This window comes from Choloepus didactylus, chromosome 16 (genome assembly GCF_015220235.1).
Source record: "Choloepus didactylus isolate mChoDid1 chromosome 16, mChoDid1.pri, whole genome shotgun sequence".
Taxonomy (NCBI): Eukaryota; Metazoa; Chordata; class Mammalia; order Pilosa; family Megalonychidae; genus Choloepus; species Choloepus didactylus.
In genome coordinates this window covers 23,440,775-23,465,040 of record NC_051322.1, presented here as the reverse complement: position 1 = coordinate 23,465,040, position 24,266 = coordinate 23,440,775, and the positions used below count along the sequence as shown (strand labels likewise).

Below are 24,266 nucleotides of genomic sequence, written 5' to 3'. Positions count from 1 at the left end.
ACAGGAGGGTCTTTAGCCAAAAAGGAAGTTTCTCATCACTTCAGGCTGAGGTCAGTACACACTGATGGCAACCAAGGATGGGTGGAATCCGGGGATTCTCAACAAAGCTGACTGACTTTTTCCGTTCGTCAGGGGAGAGTTGAGGCATCTTCCACTGGGTTGCAACAGACATGGATTGGGTGCATGCCCTGCTACCTCAGGGAAGCAAGGCAGCTTCAGCACTCCCAGAGTGGTCAGACTTTCTGGGACCTGGGCTCCTCAACCAAAAATACTCCACAGTCATTTAAAGATAGATAGCCAACAGCCAATCACACACTTACATTCAGTTGGGTTACTAATCACTAAATTTAAGCTGTATGAACTGTTTAGATGCAAAAGAAAGGTTAAGAATTACTATATTACGTTATTTGAAGCCATCTCCACTTTGCAGATCATTGAGAGAAACAATTTGTGGAAGTTTAGGATCACTGACATGTTTTGAAATTCTACATACTTATTATTTAATTAAAATACTTTAGAATATGGCATAAAATACTGTAGCCTAACTTTTCTCTTTAAGGAATGTACCCAAATAAATTGCAAACTGGATGTCTTTTATAAAGTTTTCTTGTGCAAAACCTTTTTCAGGTAAAAAAAAAAAAAAAGCCAAAGTGGCTTATATTTTAAAAATATGTTTGAAACAATATGAAAGTAAAATTATTTTATTGCTATACGTTTTATTTTGTAATTTTAGGCAAGGCATTGACATTTCTTCTGCTACAGCCACCGAGTCCCAAACTTCCTCCACACAGCACTATCCGCAGAACAGCTATTGATCTGATTGGGCGAGGTTTCACAGTTTGGGAGCCTTACATGGATGTGTCTGCTGTTCTGATGGGGCTTCTCGAACTTTGTGCTGATGCTGAGAAACAGCTTGCCAAGTAGGTGCTCAGTTCCAGTTAATTTAATTTGTCGTTGGGTTTAGTTTTTGTTTTGTTTTGTTTTCAGGGGTGGGGGGTATTGATTACCCTTTACAAAGTGTGTGTATTTAGTAGATAAAAAATAGACAGAAATCTCAGTATGTGAAATTTTGGATATGGACAATGAAAAGACAGCATTTTTATGCATTTTTAAACACAATGGGGATTTAACCTTGAGCCAATGAATGATCTGTGATATAGTTTTAAACCGTGTTTAGTGTATGTTAAGATATTATTAGCTAATAATAGTAGAAGTAGATTGTTTATAAAAGAAATTGTTTATAAAGAAATATATATATATATATATATATTTGATGCCTGCTTAATAATACTTTGCTAGTAGAGTACCTGGCCAAATAGTTTGGGAAACCACTCCTTCACACTCCTGTTTTTTTTTTTAAAAATCAATTCTGTTGAAGTTTCATTTGCAAACAATAAAATGCACCCATTTAAAGCGTGCAGTTTGATGAATTTTAACAAATGTATCAACTTGTGTAACAACCACCACGATCAAGATACAGAGCATTTCCGTTACCTTTGCAAACGATAAAATGCACCCATTTAAAGTGTGCAGTTTGATGAATTTTAACAAATGTATAAATTTGCGTAACAACCACCATAATCAAGATATAGAACATTTCCGTTACCCTGTGCCCCATCACTGGCCACAGGCAACCACTGTTCTGTATTCCTTTTTTTCTTCTTTTTTTAAATCAAGATATAATTCACATACCCTTTTAAAGTAAAATAAATTCAGTAGTTTTTAGTATATTCACAAAGCATGTTGTAATCTTTGTGCTGACTACTCTGTGCTTAGCAAGTGGAGACCAGATAGGCAACTGAAGGCTATAATGGAAAGCTATGGCTTTGTCTACAGATAACCAACCCACAGACCCAAGACTGATTGGTAGGAGGAGGGTATGCATTTCAGCTGCCCTCCCCAATCACCTCCAATCAGACTGCCGTATAAATCTCTGTCTTCCTAGCTGTGTGCCCTTATGCTGTTCAGCAGATACTTCACCTCCCTGCCTCAGCTCCATCAACAAGTTGGGTGTAATCAAAACACCTGTATTGTAAGGTTGATGTTAAATGTGTATATATTTGCAAAGTGCCTAGAAAAATTTTAGCACATATTAAGAGGTTAATGGATATCACCTATATGGTGGGAGTGCAGGTGGTGATGCCATTATCAGTGTCATAGTGTACAACAGATCAAGAACTGCCCAATTCTACAATGAACAGTTGTCAATGCCAGAATTATTTCTGGATATAGGAGGCCTGAAACTTCCCAAATGAATTTATGAATTGAGAGGGAAGACAAGCTCATAGGTTTGTGCCAAGAGTAAAAGGCAGCTGGCCTTTGTGCAAGGCCCCAGAACATATTCTCACCCCTTTGCCCTCCCCTGTGCTGCAGCTGCCACACACACCCTGTTACCACAGCTCTCCTGATTTATCTTGAGAGGACTTTCACATTTTTTGATTGTCCAAAATGGTGCTTTGACCTAATTTTATTGTCTATTTTCAAATCTAAACGCAATCTCATAAGTATGCACTCTATTTGGTTTCCTGGGAGAGAAGTGATGGGTTTATATTTTGTTTTATTTTGTTTTTAAATAAGTTTACATGAAGCTTATATTATTGGCAAACATAAAGATGCGTTTATGTTTTATCTACATGCAGTATGTCCACAGTTGAAAATACTCTAGTTTTTCGGTAAGTAATTTAAATCTCACCATTGCATCCTTTTGTGTCATGAAGATTAGTATGACTGTCTACGCAGTTCTGAATAAATGAATGTATCAGCATGTAGCCTTGAGGAGTCCAATGTAATTTTCATCATGATAAATTGCATAATAAGCAAGAAAATGTTTGCTTATTAATCTGTAACAAGATTTAGATTGAAAATGGCCTGTTACATCCAGGCTGCAGAGGACTGAGGTGGGGAGAAATAGAGCAGTGATGTGTGCCGGGGGTTAAGTGTGCATCTCACCCTCCTGGTGCCCTGCTGAGCTGCCCCTTTTTGAGCCTGATTTACTGTGTACACAATCACGGTGCTCAACCGCTTCGCTTCTGTCTGTGATGTTACGCTTGCTTTATGAAGAACCTTTTATGTTAGCCTTGTGCTTTTTAAAATTTCAGTTCACCTTGATTGAAAAGGAAAAAACATAGGTAGTGTTTTTGAATTGATGGTGGGTGCGGTGCGGAGGGAGCGCCGGGGCGACCCGTTGAGGCCTCCTGCCTGGTTTCGGAGAGCACAGGTCATGGCCAAGTCTTTTCTTCCTTCCATGCATAGACCTCCCCTGTCAGAGATGACTCCTTAAAAGTCTCCTGCAAAACTGTGTGTGCCTCAAGATTAATAGGGTATTTTTCCAGAATTAATTACATCTTGATTTTAGAAATATGACTTGCAGTTATACATGTTTGAAATCAAAATATCACCAGTTGTTTTCTAATGTTTTCAAATATTTTGCCGAATTTTAAACTATGTTTGTTAATTAGGCAAGCATTTACCAAGTAACTAATAAATGTGAAAAGGGTGAAGTTAAGTGTTGCACGGTGCTACAAAATTGAATCAAACGCAGCTCCTGCCTCCAAGGCATTTGCAGTCTTACAGGAAAGATCAGATCTACCCAGAGATAAGCATGACACAAAGTGAGGAGGAGAGGGGAAGATCAGAGCATGGTGAGATCCGTTGTAGCTGGAGACTCAGAAAGTAGACAAGGAAGAGTTTCATCTGAATCTTTCGTTTGAATGATTATGAGGAGAGGAGGGGAAGGACCCTAGCAAAAGAACGGAGGTAGAGAACACAAGGCATGCCCAGGCGGTGTTAAGAGTACCTTAACACAAATGGTGAGTGAAAGTCAATGTTGCTTTTAACTAATTCTATTCATTAATTCCTTGCAGCACTTAAACTATAGGATGCCCCCAACTAAAGCAGTAACATAACTTCCTTCCCACTTAGCTATGGGGAATGGAATTAGGGTCAAGGCGAGAATTGGTTTTGGCTTTTATTTTATAAAAAGATTGTTACAGTGGGATTTTTCTTTACTTTTAACACCTACCACAAACGTAGCAATAGGTAGGAATGTAGTGGTATGGATGCAGTCCTCTTATTGAATGCCTGCTACCTATGAGTTTTGGTGCTATGCACATCACAGTTGTTCTCATCTAATCATAGAGAAGCTCAAGGAATAGGTATTATTATCCCCATTTTGCAGATAAGATAAATGAATCTGAGAGAAGTGACGACATTTGTCCACAGTAATGCTGTAGTCAGAGAAAACTGCAGGATTCAAACCCAAGTCATGACTCCAAAAGCCATGCTGCTCCTAATACTGTGCTCTCTTGCATTTGGAATCATATGCCTACAGAATTTAAAACCAGTGGAGTACTAAATTTAAAATAACGTATTACAAGGGCATAAACCTGGTCAGCCTTTCAGAATTTACAGTATAGTCTCAGAATTTTTAAATATATTTAATGAATCATTTTCACCAGGGATTTTGCGCCTTCTAGAAAGTAGAAGCTTTATTTAACTATCAGTAAGCTGCTTAAGCACTTGGACCATGTATTATCTGTTCATCCTTATTTATTCATAACACTTCCCAAATGATTTGCCTGCAATAGATGTTTGATGAATAGTCATGGAATTTTAGAGATGAACTTCTCCTTCAACAGCATCTGATCCAATACCTTCAATACCTATTAAATAAAATAAGGTCTAGAGACATTAAACAACTTCTCCAAAGCCACACTTTAACTATAAAAGCCAAGACTATCTCTCAGGTTTCCTGACTTCCAGTTTGCTCCTCCCATACCATATAGTTATGTCACTCTATATGATAACAAGGGATCCACAGGTAGACTCTTATGGAAGGATATTTTTAAATGAATGATTCTGGCTGCTTGTTCATGATGGATGCTTTAATACAAAAATGAGACTCTAGTTCATTAAAATCATAAATTGACCCATCCCCAGCTAGATGAGAGAAAAATAGAAACGTAATATTATCTTTTCTATAAATCCACAATTTTATTAGGTCAGCATTCTGATACTATAAGAGAAACAGTAGAAATTTATTTTTTTTCAAAGGAAAGAAGTCTTCGTGTTTTTGGAAGGCTAGATTTACATCTACCTTTGGTCTGATTTTGATTCAGTTTACCTGGTTTATGTTGCAGGGCCTTTGCTCTGAAAGAGAACAGCAGAGCAGTGCTGGTGACACTTTCCCCACCTCCTGCCTTAGGTGAGGGGCATTAGTGAATTAGAAAAACTTTTGTTTTTCTGGGATATTCACAGTTTACCAAACATTAAGAGAAAAATATACAGTCACCGGAGACCTAGGCCAGGTCTGATAATGTACACCTAAGCACCGTCCATTAGAAAGATTCTTCTTGAACTCTGTACAGAGTTAGAGAAAAGGATTTGAATTTTCAACTCAAATCCCAAGTTTTTTTGTTTTAATCTGGGGAGTGAGAGTAGTGAAAGGAATGCATCATACAAACACTAAGATACTTTAAGATTATATATTTGAATTTTTTTCCCGTTGATATGAAATTTATTTTTAACAGATAATTTATGATCCAAGGAAGCCAGATAACTAAATAATATTGGCATAGTTTTTATTCACTATAATGTCTACAGCATAAAGGAAAAAGTTCTAAAAGATATGTGCCGAGATGAGGAACTGCCTCCTCTGAGTTTATCAAGTTAAGATCCAACATGACAGAGAAGAATTGAAGATTCCTTATTAAAGACAATTGTTAACATGCCTGTTTCACCTGGGAGGGGTAAAATAGAATTCCCAGAGGTTAGGTAAATTATCTATGCATATTCAAATCCTTTTTGTCATCTTTGTTTTTTGATGGGGAGTGTTTTCAGTGACCTGTTATTGTTGACCAAGGGCTCTTCAATGGAAGTTTATGTGTTTTTTTCCCCTGAATATTCTTTACAGCATTCCTTAACTTGACAGATGGTGAAGCCTGACAATTTTAGATGGTGTCATTTAACCAAAGTGTTCTTACATGCAACTTTTGAAATACTTTTACTTCAGTGGAGTAAGGGATTAATGAGCAGTCATGTTAAGAGTGAGCTCCGCTTGAGTGGACTATTTTTCTATTCATGGTTTTTATTTATAATATCTGTCAACTCTGGTATTTCATATTGGATATGTATACTGAAACGCTGAGTAAAAGAGAGAGTTTGTCGTGTCCTATTTTTTTAAAATAAAGACTGAAATCAAAGAGCCATCATATACACTTATATAATAAATGGTCTGCATAATAGCTAGATGAGCAGGATGAAAAGAGAGAATCATCAGAATCAAATAAAAAGAGTGAGTCCCGTGTTTACATACAGGTTCCCGTATAAGGCAGATACCACTTTAATTTCAAACCTCTGATAAGAGAATCCTTCTTCATTCAGTTAGAATTCCACATTAAAATATTTTACACACACAATGCACTCTTGACTTTAAAGATAAGTACATGCAGAATTAGACTGCGTCTGTTGGGACTGTCAGATCAATTACTTTGACTTCATTGCTTGGTCAATTTGGTCAAATAACTGGCTAAGTGATTTTTTTTTCCTGCTGCATTTGTTAGGTAACTTCATTTAGTGCATAACTATTGAGCTACCACTGTGTCCAAGGGCTGTCCTAGGCACTGTAGAAGGATACGCAGGAGGAAAAGACATAGTCCCTCTCTGCACAAGTTGTACAATACAGATCATAAAGCCTGCTGGACTGTGTCTCAGTGCTAAGGGCCCAGAGTAAACAGGTCTGTTGTTTGTATTCTGTTTCAGTTAAGAGGACAACTGGATGCTATAGTAATCATAGACTGCCATATGGAGAAGAAAAGAAATGAACAGCAGAGAGGGAGGAAAGTGTACTAATGGGAAAAGGGGTGGAAGAGAAGCATTGGGAAAATTCTGGAATAAAAAAGTGGGAACAGAATTTTAGGGACCAGCTTTGCAATTAGCCTAGCCTCAAGAGCATTGTTGTTGAAAGACTGAGTTACGAATTAGTGAAACTGGATTATGGAGAACCCAGAATCTTAAGCCAAGTTTAAGATTTTTCTTACAAGTAGTAGGGAGCCCCTGGAGGTTTTTAAGCAGGATAACCATGGAATAAAGTTAGTGCTTTGTTAAAGTTACTCTGGTGGTGTTGCATTGAGTAGACCAGAGGGGAGAAACAAGGTTTTTCTTCCTCCTCGCTGTCGTGGCAGGCCCTTTCAAGGGGGCCACACTCACATCTCTCCCACTCCTTGCACTGTGGATGTTCTAACACTGCAGACCCCTGACCTCAGAGCAGTAGATCTGTCCACTCTGCATCCTGCCCACGAACTGCCAGGCACTGATGGAGGGCATCACTCAGATGCACACATCGATGCCCCTACAGACTGTTGGTTTTTCCAGCTTCCCCTGAACTTCTTGGGCGATACTTGCACGTCTTTGATTAGCTTCTTTTCCCATTATCTTATGGCTTCTCTTTCAGACCCCTGCCACACAGCACCCAACTTTACCACTTTTCTTGCTATAACAAGTTTACTGATTCTCCCTAATTCACAAGATCATTTGCTGAGGTGGAGGAACAGCGCTTTGTGGCTAGGCCTTTGCCTTGAGGCCAGTGGCTTGCTGTTAACTCATGTCATTTTCCTTTCACTTTGTCTGTTAGAGGGAAGCATCTTTGGTCAGAAGCAGCAAATTGCACGCATAAAATAGGACAGGTGTAAGCACACTCAGTATAGGTCAGGCACAAGCGTAGGTGTATTTGCACATGTTATCTCCTTTAATCTATTGATTAATCCTGTGAGGTTGGTATTTTATCATTTCCATTTTACAGGAATGTGCCTCCTCAGCCTTGGGTGGCCATGGAACCCAGCATTAGTGTTGGGGAGAGTATCTCCTCTCCCTGTGGCGTAAGCCGTGACAGTGCCAGCACACTCAAATTCCTATTCATTCATTCTCTCCGCCCCCCACCCCCACCCCACCAGCACCTACTCCCACCCCGTCTCTCCCTCTCCACTTCCCACTGGAAGTTTCTCCTCCATACAAAGAACAGTGAAGGGATGGAACAGTGACTTAGAGGTGGGTATACAAAATAGTTCAGCAAGTTTGCTAGGATCCTGATTATGTGAGTAGAACTCTGGTTTCCAACTGCAGGTGTTCCAGCAGCACACGGCTGGGGGTGGACGGACCTCTCTCGACTCCAGGAGGGTGCTTTAGCTCTTTTCCTGTAACCAGGGCACATCCACAGTAAGAGTAGACAGCCACCTAGAACCATGAAGTATAGCAGAGGTAATACCTTCTGTGTATTATACTTCTTTTCATATATCTTAGTTCTTCTGGCACTACATCACTAGCATGTATAGTTATGTTTCAAATCTAGCCCTCAGGTCTGCTCTACTAGCTTGGTCAGCAGTGTATTGCCTCTCTGATACCTATAAAGTTGGTCATCTGTACCCATGTGTAAGACTTCTTACTTAGCTGAATTTCTTCCTTTTGAAGACTTTTTGGATCCCAGCTCTATTACCTAATGTGGTTGTCCTGCCTCAGAACTTTATATCCACATCAGTTGATACCTGTGCTGCTCTTCATTCATAGTGATATTGACTAAAACAGAGCGGAAGCCCAAGTATTGCAACATATCACTAGAAACCTCTTTCCGGGATGCAATCTAGCCATGCATCAATATCCTGTGAGTTCAGTCATGTTACCGATTCATTAATCCAATTAACCACAGTATCATCAAGCCCCTTCCCCTTTTATTTTCTCCAAAGGTTGACTATCTTGAAAGACATTAATTGCATTACTACCTTGGTTCATCACTTAACTTCTCTGGACCTGATTTCTTATTTGTAAGATGCCGATATCACCTTCCTCAAATGGATGTCCTGGAGCAGAAACAAGAGGACAAAAAATACCACAGGAAAGCCTGACCTGAAACCTAGACCAGTTCTCTTTCCCCTATATTGTACCTTCCAAAGATGGGATAAGCTGTCCCAGTAGGTAGTCATTCTTTTTTTTCCCCTGGATAACTGCTTGGCCGGGATGTTGCCTGGGGAATTAGAGAATTTTAAGATCTTTTCCAACTCCAACGTTCTGTGATTTTATTGATCCTCTGAAAATTGATTTGTTTCTTCAGAATTATTCAATTAACATACCATTCTTATTTGTTTTAGCCAGTCTTTGGGTATTATCAATCTCTTCATCCACATTGATGAAAGAAAGGAAGCATCACTTGTGTCTAAAAAGTTCAATTAGCTTTTGAATTTTAAAAAATGTGACTTAAAATATGGACATATAACCTAAACTTTACAGTGATTAGTAAGTAATTCAGCCCCAGCACTACTCATAGTAAGCATTTCTCTTGCTGAACTCTCAATAGTAAAGTTTAATCAGAAAAGAAGCTGCTTAACTGACCCATCCTGCTTCCCTGCTGAACCTCTTTCAACAGTTACTGGGAAGCAATAGCTTCATTGTCTTGGGGGTGACACTCCTACCAATGCTTTTCTTCCATTTATTGTTAATGTTTGTCTGTTCTCTCAGATTGCATCTTTCTTTTTAGTGGTAAACATCAGAGGGAGACTCTCCATACTCCTGAGTTCCTGCTTTATATCTCCCCTCAGCTTGGAGAAAAGAAAAGTCAAATAAGTCAAAGATTTAATCGGCAATAACAGAAAGAAATGATAAGCAGAATTTTCTGTAATTAATAGTTACCTTTTTAAACAATGACAAAATGCCTATGTAATGCGTCTTTATTTTCAACTAAAAATTAAAATAATGATTCTTAGATCAAATATAGAGATACTGGTAAGAATTTTTGAGATCTTTAATAAACATAATCCAGTTTACACATGAAGCACATAGATTTATTTAATTGGAGCAGGATCTTAAGGTAATGTCATATGCATATTTAAATATTAAAATTATTTAATTAGGAGGAGAAACTATAATCCGTAACAAAATACTCTTTATGCACAATTTATATATGGATCACATGCCACATTTTAATTCAAAGCCTTAGTACTTTTCACAGTGGTCTGTATATAATATAAAGGAAGATTAGAATCAGGAAAAAATATACCATTTTGGTGTATTAAGAGTGGGAAAGGTTATATCAGGACCCTTGTATTCTTACACTTTGGAAAAATCTGTTTCACCATGTACATAATCTTATTATATGTAACCTGGATGATGCTATGACATATGATTTTGTAAAGAAAGCATGGATGTGTTAATATAATTTTTGCATCAGTACTAATTAACTGTTGTCAGGACATGGTAATTAGTCAGTTGGTTCTAAAAGTACCGAGTGTGGAGTAAACTAGCATTACTGAGGATAGTTCAAACTGAAAATAATGTATAAACTTAAAAATAATTTTGTCAGTCTCAGTTCTTTTGACACTTTTATGGATGGGGATGAATTTTGCTTCCTTTCAGACATAGACCTTAAATACAGACTTTTAAATATGGTCTTACAAGCATATTATTACCTTTAAATTTTTTTTAGGGAAGAATTAGATACCCAGCATGATATTCATTCTTGCCTTATTCTTAGCTTTGTGATACATATTCAGTGCTTGTTCTTGATAATTTGTTAACAAGGACTTTTTAACACTTTGGACAGATGCTCATACTGTTTTCAATCTTCACGGTTAATTATTCGATTTTATATTTGATGCCTGAACACCCTGACTCCTAATCACTGCTCATTGTTGCAAGTCCATTATATTCTAACTGTTTGAGTGCTCCTGTTGACCTTGAACTGACATTATAAACTGTGTCTAATCTTTTCAGTCTATATTTCTAATGCTTCTTTCCTCTTTTCCTGTTTTCGGATCCCTGTTTAGCATCACAATGGGGCTGCCCCTAAGCCCTGCCGCTGACTCCGCCCGCTCAGCAAGGCATGCCCTCTCCCTCATTGCCACTGCCAGACCGCCCGCCTTCATCACTACCATCGCGAAAGAGGTGAGCAGAGCTTCTCACTGTACTCCATCGTCTCATTTAGAGGAATCATTTGATGTTGTGAGCTAAAGGTTCATAGCCACAAGTAATCCTTCCAGTTTGTTCTAGAACAGTGCAAATTATAATTTAATGAAAATGAATTCATATGTACCTGTGTACACAGCAGTGTGTTACTCATTGCACTTTTATGTTCGTCTGTTCTCAAAGTTAATTCACCTACTTGTAAATAGTCAATAATAATTTTTTTATCTGAAATATAGCAGGCTTATACAAATTAAAATATATTACAAGAGTTATTATCTATCTGTAATCAAAACTAAGCTTCTTATTTACCATTGGCTCTCCAACTGTAAACAAAACTGGTAGTCATAAACTTGCTAATTGTTTTTCCTATTACATGTCACAGATAAAGACTTGAATGCCAATTGATTCCCACTTTCTTAGTGTTGTAACTAATTGCCCACATCTAACTGAAAAACTAGTAAACAACAATGAACCAATTATAGGAGCTTTCCATTAAAAAGCTATGAAGATCTTGGTAGGTGAAGAAAAAGGAAAGGTTAGTAACCCTCCCCGCACCTCACCCCCACATTATTTTAAAGGTTCGTTCCCTCTCAGCATAAATAATGTGCAGTCTCAGTGTCCATAGGGTATGGGTTCTGTCTGAGTTGTTTTTCCTGTAGCTATGATGAATTTTTAAAATACTAAATAAATACTCTCTGAGTTTACCCTGCTAACCTGAAACCAATTGGGCCTGCATCTGCCCCAGACCCATTCTTAATAAGCACGCTGTAAATATTTGTGATGTGAAGATAGATAGAAGGGAGGAAGGAAGGCCCTAAGAGCAGTTTATATAGGTTTTATGTGAGACAGTAGGACTTTAAATTATATTTAAAATAAATTTGTAGAAGTAAGGGTGTGTGTTTTTCTAATAGGGCATGGTGTTATAGCGAGGTTCCTCTGTCTTTAAAAATATACATGTGGGTGTATATATATCTATGTTTATATATTTTGGTGTACACTATATATTTATATATGTAGTGTGTATGAGTATGAATATATATATATAAACAGTTTCATTAGTCATAAAAATTTTTTACCAGTTTAGTCCATCAGGAATATGCACAGAGGTAATATTGAATATACTGGATAAGTCTTATATCAGTCTGACCACATACACAGATCCTATAAATGCTAAACATCAACCTGCCTCTTTAAAGGGTTTAAGCAAGTGTTTATATTATTTGTGTTTTTTTAATTTAATTTGAACCATTTACATTTGAGTATTTTTAAATGAAGTGTTAGAATGGCCATGCTTTGAGTTTATTCTACTCCAGTGTTTGGTTAGGGAGGTAATTAAAAAATACTTCAAGGTAATAGTCCACATCTGTTATGGTTTTAAAACAAGTTTTCTACTTCACTTTTTAAACTTAGAATATTAGGGTAAAATACTAAATAAAGTATTTCGCACCGTTATCACTGCCCCGTATCCCATCCCCATACTTACCCCACTGCCCCCTTCCTGTGTGGCTTTTCAAGGGCTTCCCCAGGGTCCGTTACTGCTCTTTCTCCTGTGAACTGTAAAGCTTACAATTTTAATGGAAAAAAATCACACAGAATTTAGATTATTTGCAATGCTTGTTATTTTTGGAGGCATGTTAATCTAGATTTCCCAACTTGATTATAAAGCACTTAGAATGGTGCCTGAGACATAGTAAATGCTGTGTGTCATATATTTTTATTACCTAAAAGAAAGGTTTCTATCATATGCTTCCTAAGTGTCCACTAAATGCCTTCCACCTCAGTGCCAAATACACCAAATTCACAAATCTTCAGCCTGTCTCTTTTTTAAAATGTCATGGTGATACTGTATTAAAGTCTCATACAGTGCCTAGGAACTTGGAGAATTTTATTAGACAGTACTTATTTTTTATGCATTTTTTATTGTGAACTTTAAAATATATACATAACAATGATAACTTTCAAAGTACAATTTAACAAGTAGTTAGCAAATTTCAAAAAATGTTATGGGTTATAGTTCCACAATTTCCATTATTTCCATTATTATAAAATATGTAATGTATATATAGAAAGGTATAAACTTTCAAAGTACATCTCAACAAGCAGTTATATAGGTAATTTCAAAAAATGTTATGGATTACAGTTCCAGTTTCCATTCTTTCCTTATTGTGAAATATAGGGTATCTACAGAAAGGTGAAAACTTTGAAAAAACAGTTCAATGAATGGCCATAGAGCCAATTTCAAAGAATGTTTAGGTTATAGTTCCACCATTTCAGTTATTTCCTTCTAGCTATTCTAATACCCTATTATCTAAAAATATATATATAAATATATTTATATAAAGTTTCAGTATTCGTAATCCTTTATTAAATCCTATCCTGTCTGTTGCTACTCCTTCCTCTAGTTTCATCACTTTCTCGATCTTTCAGGGGTGTCTAGGCAGTGACCCCTCTAACTTGTTCATATTGAAAACAGGTATTAGACAATACTTGAGTTTTTACTATACCGAATATGTTTCTTTTTGCAATTAAAAGTATTCCCTGACCCACCCTAAGAGGTTTGTTTTTGTCTATTCTTTTTTTCCCTATTGTATTAATAAGTGAAAAATAAACAAAACAAGATGCTAGAAATATAAAACTTTCTAAATTCCAACCATATCTACAGCATGGAAATGTTTTTATAGGTTCATAGACACACTGCCCTTGCAGCAAATACCCAGTCACAGCAGAACATGCACACGACAGCACTTGCACGAGCTAAAGGAGAAATTCTGAGAGTCATAGAAATTCTTATTGAAAAGATGCCCACAGATGTTGTGGATCTTCTTGTGGAGGTAAGAATATCTTCTTTAGAACACTGTATCAATCAAGCTAAAATAAATTTTTCAGCACAGTCATATAAATCAGCATCTATATTTTCAGCATCTCTTAAAGAGCGTGTGTAAGTGCGTGTGTGAGAAAGAGAGAGACAGAGAACTAAAATGAATTAACTTTTTTACCATTTCTGGAGGCTTATTTAAATTTCCTCAGAAATAAAAATGAATGCTGTCCATTCACCATTCATATGTAATTGGTCTGTATTAGAGGAATCTTAAAGTTTGTTTTCACTGATGTCTGTAATTATAAGTAGAACAAAATGTATAGCATGCTTACATATAAGATCCCTCTACATAAATATTAACTGCCTTTAAAGTAAACAATTCTGGTCTCTGTTTTACTGCATTGTCTTCTAAACTTTTTTTACAGAGAAGAGAAAGGATAGCCTGTAGTATATACATGTTTAAAATTGCTTTTGTTCTCCTTTAAAGTAAACATTAAAAATGATCTAGAATTGTCATGGGTGAATGATACCTTAATTATTTAAATTTTGAAAAATTAACTATTTGAAATTAATTTTAAATTTGTGTCTTTTTCCATAAAAGGTTATGGACATCATTATGTACTGCCTTGAAGGATCCTTAGTTAAAAAGAAAGGTCTTCAAGAATGTTTCCCAGCCATCTGCAGGTAAAGAAGCCTTCAATAGCATGCAAAATTAATAATTTTCAGTAGTGAGTAATTCTTTTTTTTAATTTTCAGTGTCGTTAGTTAGTAGTCTTCTCTTAATTAGATACGTAATTGTTAATTAATTAATATTTTCTTACTTTCTACAGGAATTAAGGCAGCTTATAATAATAATAAAAAAAAACAAATATAGTAGAACCTATTTGAAATTGGATAATGAAGACATTTTACTCCTAACTTTAGAAAATGCATGAGGCAATACATTAAATATGTATACATTCTTATATTCATTACTCAAATGTAAATCATGACAAAAAGTAGACTTAGGAAGCTTCTGACTTAGGGGAAAACATGTACTTTTCAGCCAATAGAAATCTTTATGCCACATTTTTACTGACAAATTTTATTTTGAATGTAAAGATCAGTATAAGAATTTTATGTTTTTATAGTATATAATTGTTATAAAATGAAGATGTTTTAAAGTAACATTATTTTTCTTTTAAAGTAATTTTAAGATTGGTTCTCAAAATGTTTTTAGCTTCAGAGCACATTTTGTTAGAAAATTTTTTACATTCATGTATTCAGTAGAAATAGCCCTTAAACCTATCAAAGGGTATTGTTTTGGAGAAAACAAAACAACCATTATTTGTAGTTGCATAACATTTTTCTTTTTAAGACAAGTTCAAATATATCCTTATCTGCATGTCATCTTATTTTGCCCATTTCTGTGTACATTGTAGTTTAAAGCTTTATTTTACACTGAGTTTTCCCGAGAACAGTGACCTTACATCATTCTTCTTTCTATCTTCTCTATTTCTTGATAATTCGGCAAGTGTTTACTGAATTGATACTACCCTGTGGACCTTCCCGTATGTTCTTCCATATTCACAATAGACCCTTTTCCTAGTCCGTTCATTTTGCTGTTTCTGACTTGGGCCACCCAGAATTTAAAAAACAACTGCATCTAAGAAAAAGAAAATGCTGTAGGCTGCATGTGTCTAGAGCCATATTTTCTTTTGATGTAGATTTAGAATACGGTAATTTTTTAAATTGTATCACATTAGTTCTGATTTATGTTCTTTTTGTTAGAAATTGTATGTAGTAAATCTTTTGTGCATTTAAGACTTGTAGCTGTTATCTTACCAGTCGGTTCTTTCAAAGGAAATGTCTGAATGAAAATGCACATTTGTCTGTAACTTAATGGAGGTGATGAAGAAGCAGTTTTTTAGGGTTTATTTTACTGAATGGCAGCAAAGTGTTGCTTATAGCACCAACCACGGCTGTGTAAATAAGCCCCTTTAAGTTCTTGTCAGTTGCTCAATGCTTATTGGACCTTAGCTGGAAAGCTGTCCACTCCTTAAGCAGCATCCGCAGTTTCTTAAGTCACCTCAGTTGGTGGCACATCCATTTTTGTTTGCATTGTTTCATCACTGCAGAGTTAGGATTCTGCTTGATTGCTAAGGAGACATGTATCTAAACTCAATGTCCAGTGCAGAAAAAGAGTCTTTTTTGGCAGAAGACAGTAACATTTTCAATTAATTTAATATTTATTGAACACCTACTGTGTATAAAGTGCTAGCTAGACCCTGAGGATACAATGATGGGTAAGTTGATATCCTCAAGAAGCACAGGGTCTAATAGGGGAGGTTATCATACAGACAGCAGTTACAGGGTTCTGTGTTTTGTGCTAGGCTAGAATTACATGCCAAGGACAGAAGTGGGCAATAAATGGAGTATTTAGCCCTGGATATGGAAGTCTGAGAAAGTTTCACAAAGGAGGAAGCAGACTAATAATTATATCTGTGAAAAATGCTTTAATAAAACTGGCTAGCAAATGGAGGGAAGGATTTGGCCTCCCCAGGGAGTTGGGGAGATCTGAGAAAGCTTCCAAAAAGCGTTGATTGGTTTGGCTTTACAAAATAAATGCACGTGTGCCATCTTGAATTGCAGACGGAACCAGACCACAAATGTTTTGAGGCACAAAAAGATACTGTGAGTGTGGAAAATGCTGCCTATAGTGTGGCTAGAATGTAGGAGGAGGATAGAAGTCTGGAAGAGTGCCAGAGTGCAGGACCTTGCATTCCACAGAGTTTGGCCATTATTCTGTAGGCAATGGGGACCCAACAAAGTTTAAGCAAAATGTGGCGATTCTTTTGCCAGAACACAGTTGATAAGACATAATCTTATGAAACATCATATTCATAACAAGCATTCATTAATGGCTCCTATTAAATTATGTAAGTTATGTTAGGGCTATGAAGACATAAGCCACACAGGCCCATCTAATTGAGAGTTAGACAATAAACATAGAAAGATGATTAACAATATAAAATTGTAGCTTACACTAAGTGTTATTTGGAACAGATTATAAATTATGGAGGACTTCAAAGAGCTCTAAGATTGGAAGAATCCTTCAAAGTTATACAGGTTAATGCAAGTATACCTATTAGCAAATTTTTTTACTAGGTTAATAAGTGAGCAACAAAGATAATCTATCAACAGAAGTTAAAATTATTTTATTGAATATCTGCCATGTCCATGCAATTGTACTGTGCCTTAGAAAACTTGTAAATGCCTTTCACTAAATATGAAACTGTGGTCAAAGTCGATGACATGAATATCAGTGGTCTAGTCAAGTCATATTTGTTTTAAAAGTCTTTATATAATACAGCTTTGATTCTTTTTTTTTTTTTTTTCTTTTTCCTTTCCTTTCCTTTCCCGTCTTAAAAAGATGCTATGGGTTTTAGCTTAGGCTAATCTCCATAATATTGCTATATACCTCCATAATAGTGCTATATACCAATATTCAGTTGCTATGGTTGATACATCAAAAGTTGTTGACGTCTCATCTAGTGTTCTTTCTAACTGAGATGATATTTGTGAAAGCATCCAGAAAACTGGTTGTGACTTAGGTGTTTAAAGAATATTAGTTTCCTTAAGAATGTGAAAACTCAAAGTGTATGTAAGAAATTAATTAATGAATATTTTAAAATGTTTTTATGTATAAAAAGTACAAGTGACATTATCATTTTCATATCTGTACAATAATCAGTATACTTTCAAAACTATTAAGTAATTTTTAGTCAACATTATAAAGGTGACCTTCACATCTAAATTTGTGTTAAGTCAATTAAGAACTAGCACGATATCCTGTAGTCCATAGAACATTTAAGAATAGAGAGTATTCTGACTTGGAATATACATAAAACTAACAATTTTCTTTTGAGTCCCAAGAAGGAATTGCAGCATGGGATGCTAAATCATCCTGAGTTTGCTTGTCTGTTTGGTTTGGTTTTTTAATCTTGTTGACCAATGGATTTGTGATTCGGATACACATTTATGTTTTCAGTTTTAAGTTCAGGATTTAAAAATTTTAATGTAATAATTCTGCTAAGATTTTCTTTATTTTTATTAATTAGCAGTTATTTCTCAAATTGCATATCAAAATAAAATTTCCATTTGATTGTTATTAAAGTCTTTGGTTTATTAACGATTATATAATAATCTGTAATGACTTACTGTATAAATTGAGTGTTGAATTCGTCCCTCCAAATTAAGTTGTTCACTGAATTTCTTTGCTCTCTTACATCTTTCTTCAAAATTTTTTAGCTTCAAATTGTAAATTCATTGAAAGAAAGGACTGTTAGAAAAAGTTGGATTCTTCTTAATTTGTTCATATAATAGCTTTTATACCCCTTGTTAAAACTTCTTCTAATACCTTATGCTCAGAAATAGAAATATGCCAGTAAAATTTTAGACATTATTTTTGTGTCACTGACCAAACCTCGCTTTCCAATATTAAAACATGAGGCTGTAACAATGCATAATTAATAAAATAAAAACAATCTTTTTCACTTATATAGTACTTTGCAAAGTACTAAGTGCTTTAAAACACATTAATTCTCACACAAATTTCTTAAGAAAGTCATTATATAAAATTTTAAACATTTTTGAAAATTAGGTTGTGGTATTTATTAAAGTAACTAATAAAGTTGTAGCTTCAAGATAAAACCCAAAACTTCTTATTCCAAAAGCACAGTCCCATTGCTTTTTCTGTTCAGTTTTAACCTGTGTTTATTTATCTGTCCATTTATTTAGTTATGTGTGTATGCAATACCAACTGTCCTTGTTCCATAAAAGATTTTTAGCAGCTTTGGAAGTTAATATAAGGTGTGATAATGGTGAGGGAATTAAGGCAAAACAGTTCTTTGAGGCCATGTTCTGTTATGTAAAACCTTCGGTCTTTAAGTGCTTATTTGTTTATATGTTAAAGAAACTCAGAATTTCTAGGGGAATAGCTGAGATGTTCCTTCAGCCCGTGCTTTCCAGTGATGCACCATTAGCTTTTTTTTAATGCAATTTTTGTGAGATATATTCACATACCATAAAATCATCCAAAGTGTACAATCAGTTGTTCACAGTATCATCATATAGTGGTGCATTCATCAATCACCACAGTCAATTTTTTTAACATTTTCATTACTCCAAGAAATAAAAAGAAATAGTAAAAAAGAACACCCAAAACGTCTCATACTCCCCTCCCACACTCCCCCATTATTCATTTACTTTTTGTCCCCCTTTTTTCTACACATCTGTACATACACCGGATAAAGGGATTGTGGGCCACAAGGTTTCACAATCACACAGTCATCCCATATAATCTATATAGTTATATGATTGTCTTCAGGAACCAAGGATACTGGATTGTAGTTCAACAGTTTCAGGTATTTCCTTCTAGCTATTCTAATACATTATACACTAAAAAGGGATATCTATATAATGCATAAGAATAACCTCTAGAATGACCTCTTAATTCCATTTGAAATCTCTCAGGCACTGAAACTTTGTTTCATTTCTCTCCCCTTTTTTGGTAAAGAAGGCTTCTCAATCCCATGATACCAGGTCCACACTCATCCCCAGGAGTCATGTCCCAGGTTGCCAGGGAGATTTACACCCCTGGGAGTCATGTCCCATGTAGGGGGGAGGGCAGTGAGTTTACCTGCAGAGTTGGCTTAGAGAGAGAGAGAGGCCACATCTGAGCAACAAAGAAGGCTCTCTGGGGGTGACTCTTAGGCACAGTTATAAGTAGGCTTGGCCTCTCTTTGCAGTAACAAGCATCATAAGGCCAAGCCCCAAGATTGATGGATTGGCGTACTAAAATGGTAGTACCTGATGCTTGAGAGACTATCAGGAATTCCTCAGGTGGGGGAGTTTAATATTTCCAATTTCTCTCTCAGTCCCTCAAGGGAGCTTTGCAAACATTTTTTATTCTCTGCCCCAATTACTCTGGGATGTATTGGGGTTTCATACTGACAAGTACAAACCAACCAGATCTCGCTCCCTATTCAAGGTTCCATGTAATTACTGTATTTGAGTAAACTGACCATACAAGTTAAATTATATAGCATGCTACAGAAAATATAGATTTTCCACTAAATAAACATCTCTTCCTTTGGTCTCACACAGAAGTCAAAGTTTTAAAACTCAGTCAATATCATCCTTTTCCCTTTAGTCTGGTTTACCTTAGTCCTAACCAAGTCCATTTTGTTCATATCTCTAATTGAAGTCTGCTTTCTTTTTCAGTGTCTTTTAACATTTGCTGTATGGGGTTATGTTGATGTTCATAGCTGCCAGACTCTGGCTCTGAGTCTCAGCTGTCACACAGATACTCGAAGTTCTAGGGACTGACCAGGTTATACACAAACAGCTCATCATCTCAGAATTCAGAAATAACTGTTACAAGTCATAAATAGATGTGACTGTAAGAGCTCACAATCTAGGAACCTTTACCATAAGCCTTCCCCTGATAACCTATGCTCTCAGATTCAGTTCTCAGAGTTTGCACATTATAGTTAGTTCATATTAGTGAGGCATTATAATATTTGTCTTTTCGATTCTGGCTTATTTCACTCAACATACTGTCCTCAAGGTCCATTCAACTAGTTGCATACCTCACAACTTCATTTCTTCTTGCCACCACTCAATATTCCATTGTATGTATACACCACAGTTCACCATTCTGTTTATCGGTCGATGAACCCTTAGGTCACCTGCATCCATTGTGAATCATGAATATTGCCACCATAAACACCAGTGTGCAATGGCCATTCATGTCCCTGCTCTCAGTTCTTTCACGTTTATACCCAATAACGGGGTTGCAGAACATATGGCAACCCCACAGTTAGCCTACTGTGGAGCCACCATACTGCCCTCCAGCTGGGCTGCACCATTCTACTTCCCTACAACAGTCAATAGGTACGTCCCTCTCTGTATGTTTTCTCCAGCACTTGTATCCCTCTGTTTATTTTTTAAATAGTTTTATTTACACAGCATGCTATCCATTCTTAGTAAACAATCAATGATTCCTACTGTGATCACGTAATTATGCATTCACCACCAGAATTTATATGAGGACGTTTCCGCTTCTTCCACAAAGAAAGAGGAAAAGGAGAAAAAAAATGAAGAATAAAAATATAAAAGATAGAAGAAAAATAAAAATAAAGTTCAATCCAATGAAAAGGTCAGACAATACTAGCACCACCAAGAATCCCATATCACTCCCTTATAACCCCCTCTTATATACATTTAGCTTTGGTATATTGCCTTTGTTACAATTAATGGAAGCATTTTACAGTGTTACCATTGTCTATAGACTTTAGTTTACATTGATTGTATTTTTTCCTTTATGCCATCCAATTTTCAATGCCTTGCAATGTTGACATTCATTTGTTCTCCCTCTTTTAAAAACATTCTTATGTTTGTATATTAAATCACCATCATTGAACTGTAAGTTATACAATTCCAGTCTTTATCTTCTGTCTTTCCTTCTGGTGTCATACATGCCCCTAGCCTTCCACTTTCAACCATACTCACACTCATCTTTGTTCTGAGTACTTACAATATTGTGCTACATCGTACAGTATTATGCTATACATTTCTGGATCTATGTAATCAATCCTGTTGAAACTTATGTATTCTTCAGCAATAAATGCCCATTTTCTAATTTCTGTCTCCTGACAACCTCTATTCTCAAATTTCATTCATCAATGTTCGTTCATATCAGTGAGTCCATAGAGTATCCATCCTACTGTTTCTGTCTAATTTCACTCAATGTAATGTCTACTGTCTATCATTTTGTCTTTTGGATTTTGTATGTCATGTCTTATTTTTATCCCTGCCCTCCACTCTCTTTACACTTCCTGATAGTCTTCATTTCTATGCTCTTCTCCAAACCTCTCTCTCCTGTCTTTTCCTATCTGCCTGTAGTGCTCCCTTTAGTATTTCTTGTAGAGCAGATCTCTTGTTCACAAACTCTTGCAGTGTCTGTTTGTCTGAAAATATTTTAAACTCTCCCTCATTTTTGAAGGACAGTTTGCTAAATATAGAATTCTTGTTTCTCAGTTTTTCTCTTTTAGTACCTTAAATGTATCATGTCACTGCCTTCTTGTATCCCTCTGTTTATTTTTTAAATAGTTTTATTTACACAGCACACTATCCATTCTTTCTACTGAGAAATCTGCACATAGTCTTATCAAATTTCCTTTGTATGTGATGGATCGCTTTACTCTTGCTGCTTTCCAAATTCTCTCTTTGTCTTTGATGTTTGATAATATGATTAGTGTCTTGAAGTAGGTCTATTCAGATCTATTCTGTTTGGGTTATGCTGCACCTCTTGGATCTGCAATTGTATGTCTTTCAGAAGAGATGGGAAATTTTCAGTTATTGTTTCTTCCATTATTCTTTCTGCCCCCTTTCCTTTCCTTTCTCCTTCTGGGACACCCATGACATGTATATTCATGTGCTTCATGTTGTCATTCAGTTCCCTGAGAGCCTGCTCGTATTTTTCCATTCTTTTCCCTATCTGTATTTTTTTATAGGATTTCAGATCTTCTATCCTGTAGTTCCTGAATCCTTTCTTCTCTCTCTTCACATCTACTGTTGCATGTCTCCATTGTGTTTTTCATATCTTCTGTTGTGTCTTTCATTCCCTTAAGTTCTGCCAATTGGTTTTTCCAACTTTCAAGTTCTTCCTTATATTCGCCCAGTGTCTTCTGTATGTCCTTCATCTCTTTTTCCATATCCTCCATCAACTCATTGATTTGATTTTTGAATTGATTTAGCATATGTGTTTGAAGATCTTTTATTAGTTGTTTCAACTCCTAAATCTCATTTGAATTGTAAGTTTGTTCCTTTGACTGGGCCATATCTTCATTTTTTCTAGTGTGTTTCATAACTTTTTTGTTGTTGAGACATCTGGTTTCCTTGACTACCCCAATCAGATTTTTACAGATCAGATGGGCCCAGATCTCAGGAGGAGACTCTGTTCAGTATCAGGTTTCCCTGGGGATGAGACCCAGAAGATTGTCAGACTTTCCTGTGAGGCCTCTAAATGTTATGCTTTCCCTATCCTGTCCAGCAGGTGGTGCTTGTCAGTTTGCATCACCCCACCAGTGTAAAGAGGTTGGTGCCTTTAATTCTCAGTGGACCCTGTCCCTGCCTGGGGCTGAGAGTGTCAGAAGCCAAGCGTAAGCTGTTTTTGTTTTCTTTTTTCTCCAGTCCCTGGGTTCTGAGTTCTCTGAGGGAGGGCAGCCACTAGAAGTGGTCCCCATCTTCCCCTTTTCTTAAGGAAGATAAGCACTTTAGCGGTTTAGCTCCTAAATTTGACTTCTTCCTTTACTCTCTGTCTTAACTCCACCCTTGCCTGGGTCAGCACTGACAATTGAAAATGCCTGAGGCTTTCTCTAATGAGCTACTTAGAATGAGAGAAAAGGAAAAAGGAAGAAACCCCCATTTTAGAGTTAGTCCCCAGCCTCCTAAGAGGGTCAAGAACCAGAGTTGGTACCCAGTTCTATATGCCCATTTTCTTGGGACGCAGCCCTTTTCCAGTAATCTGAGCTCCGCCAGTTCCAAAAGCCTTTGTTTTTATTTGTATATGTATTGTTTTCCCATCAGCCCCACCTTCTCTCTGCCAAGCTCCTTTCCTGCTTGTTCTGGGTTTATCTGTGCTCGTAGCTTGTATTCAGTAGTCCAAATTTGTTTGTTAAAATCATAATTGGAGCTTTGTTGAGCTATCTTGCCTTCCTCCTACTAGACTGCTTCTCTTTCCCCACAAGGAAGTCTTCGATTCAGCCTGCTTTGCCAATGGGGGAGGGGCGCCAGCTCCACAGCTTGGGGAGCATTCCAGTTTGGTAATGCTACCTTTATGAAAAATATGAGAAATGAATTGTCTTTTCTATAGGGAATTTATTAATTTACAAGTTTACAGTTCTAAGTGCCAAGACTAAGACATCAAGAAGATAATACCTTCACTAAAGAATGGCTGATGACATCCAAAACCTTCTGTCAGCTGGGAAGGCACGTGGTGGTGTCTGCTGTTCCTTTGCTCCCAGGTTGCATTTCAAAATGGCGTTCTCCAAAATGTCTCTGTACCTCTGTTAGCTTCTCTGTGCCTCTGTTAACTTCTCCGGAGCAAATTCTCAGTTTCATCTCTTAGCTTAGCACCTCCAAACATCCTTCTGTCTGCATCTCCAACCGTCTCTAAGTGTTAGCAAGCATCTGGGCCTTGGCTTAGCATATCCTGGGGCGTTTTTTTTTCTCTCTGCTCTCTGTGTGAATTCCCTTTAAGGGACCTCCGTAAACTAATCAAGACCTACCCTGAATGGGTGGGGTCAAGTCTCCATGGAAACATTCAATCAAGAGGTCACAGTGTAATCAGAAAGATTAATAAATATGCTCCCACAAGACTGCATTAAAGAATATGGCTTTTGGGGGGACATAATGTATCCTAATTGGAACAGGGAGCATTACTTACAGTTCTTCT

At 36.5% G+C, this 24,266-nt stretch overlaps 1 protein-coding gene across 4 annotated transcripts in view; it reads left to right on the top strand.

Annotated features, from left to right (window-relative positions):
• WDR7 (WD repeat domain 7) overlaps nt 1-24,266 on the top strand; it is a 430,734-nt gene that overhangs the window by 311,935 nt on the left and 94,533 nt on the right. For all 4 annotated transcript variants that reach the window (XM_037806351.1, XM_037806353.1, XM_037806352.1 and 1 more), the window contains 4 exons: nt 734-920; nt 10,809-10,926; nt 13,629-13,778; nt 14,367-14,449. In XM_037806351.1, coding sequence (XP_037662279.1) covers nt 734-920; nt 10,809-10,926; nt 13,629-13,778; nt 14,367-14,449 — 538 coding nt within the window. The remainder of the gene's footprint in view (nt 1-733; nt 921-10,808; nt 10,927-13,628; nt 13,779-14,366; nt 14,450-24,266) is intronic.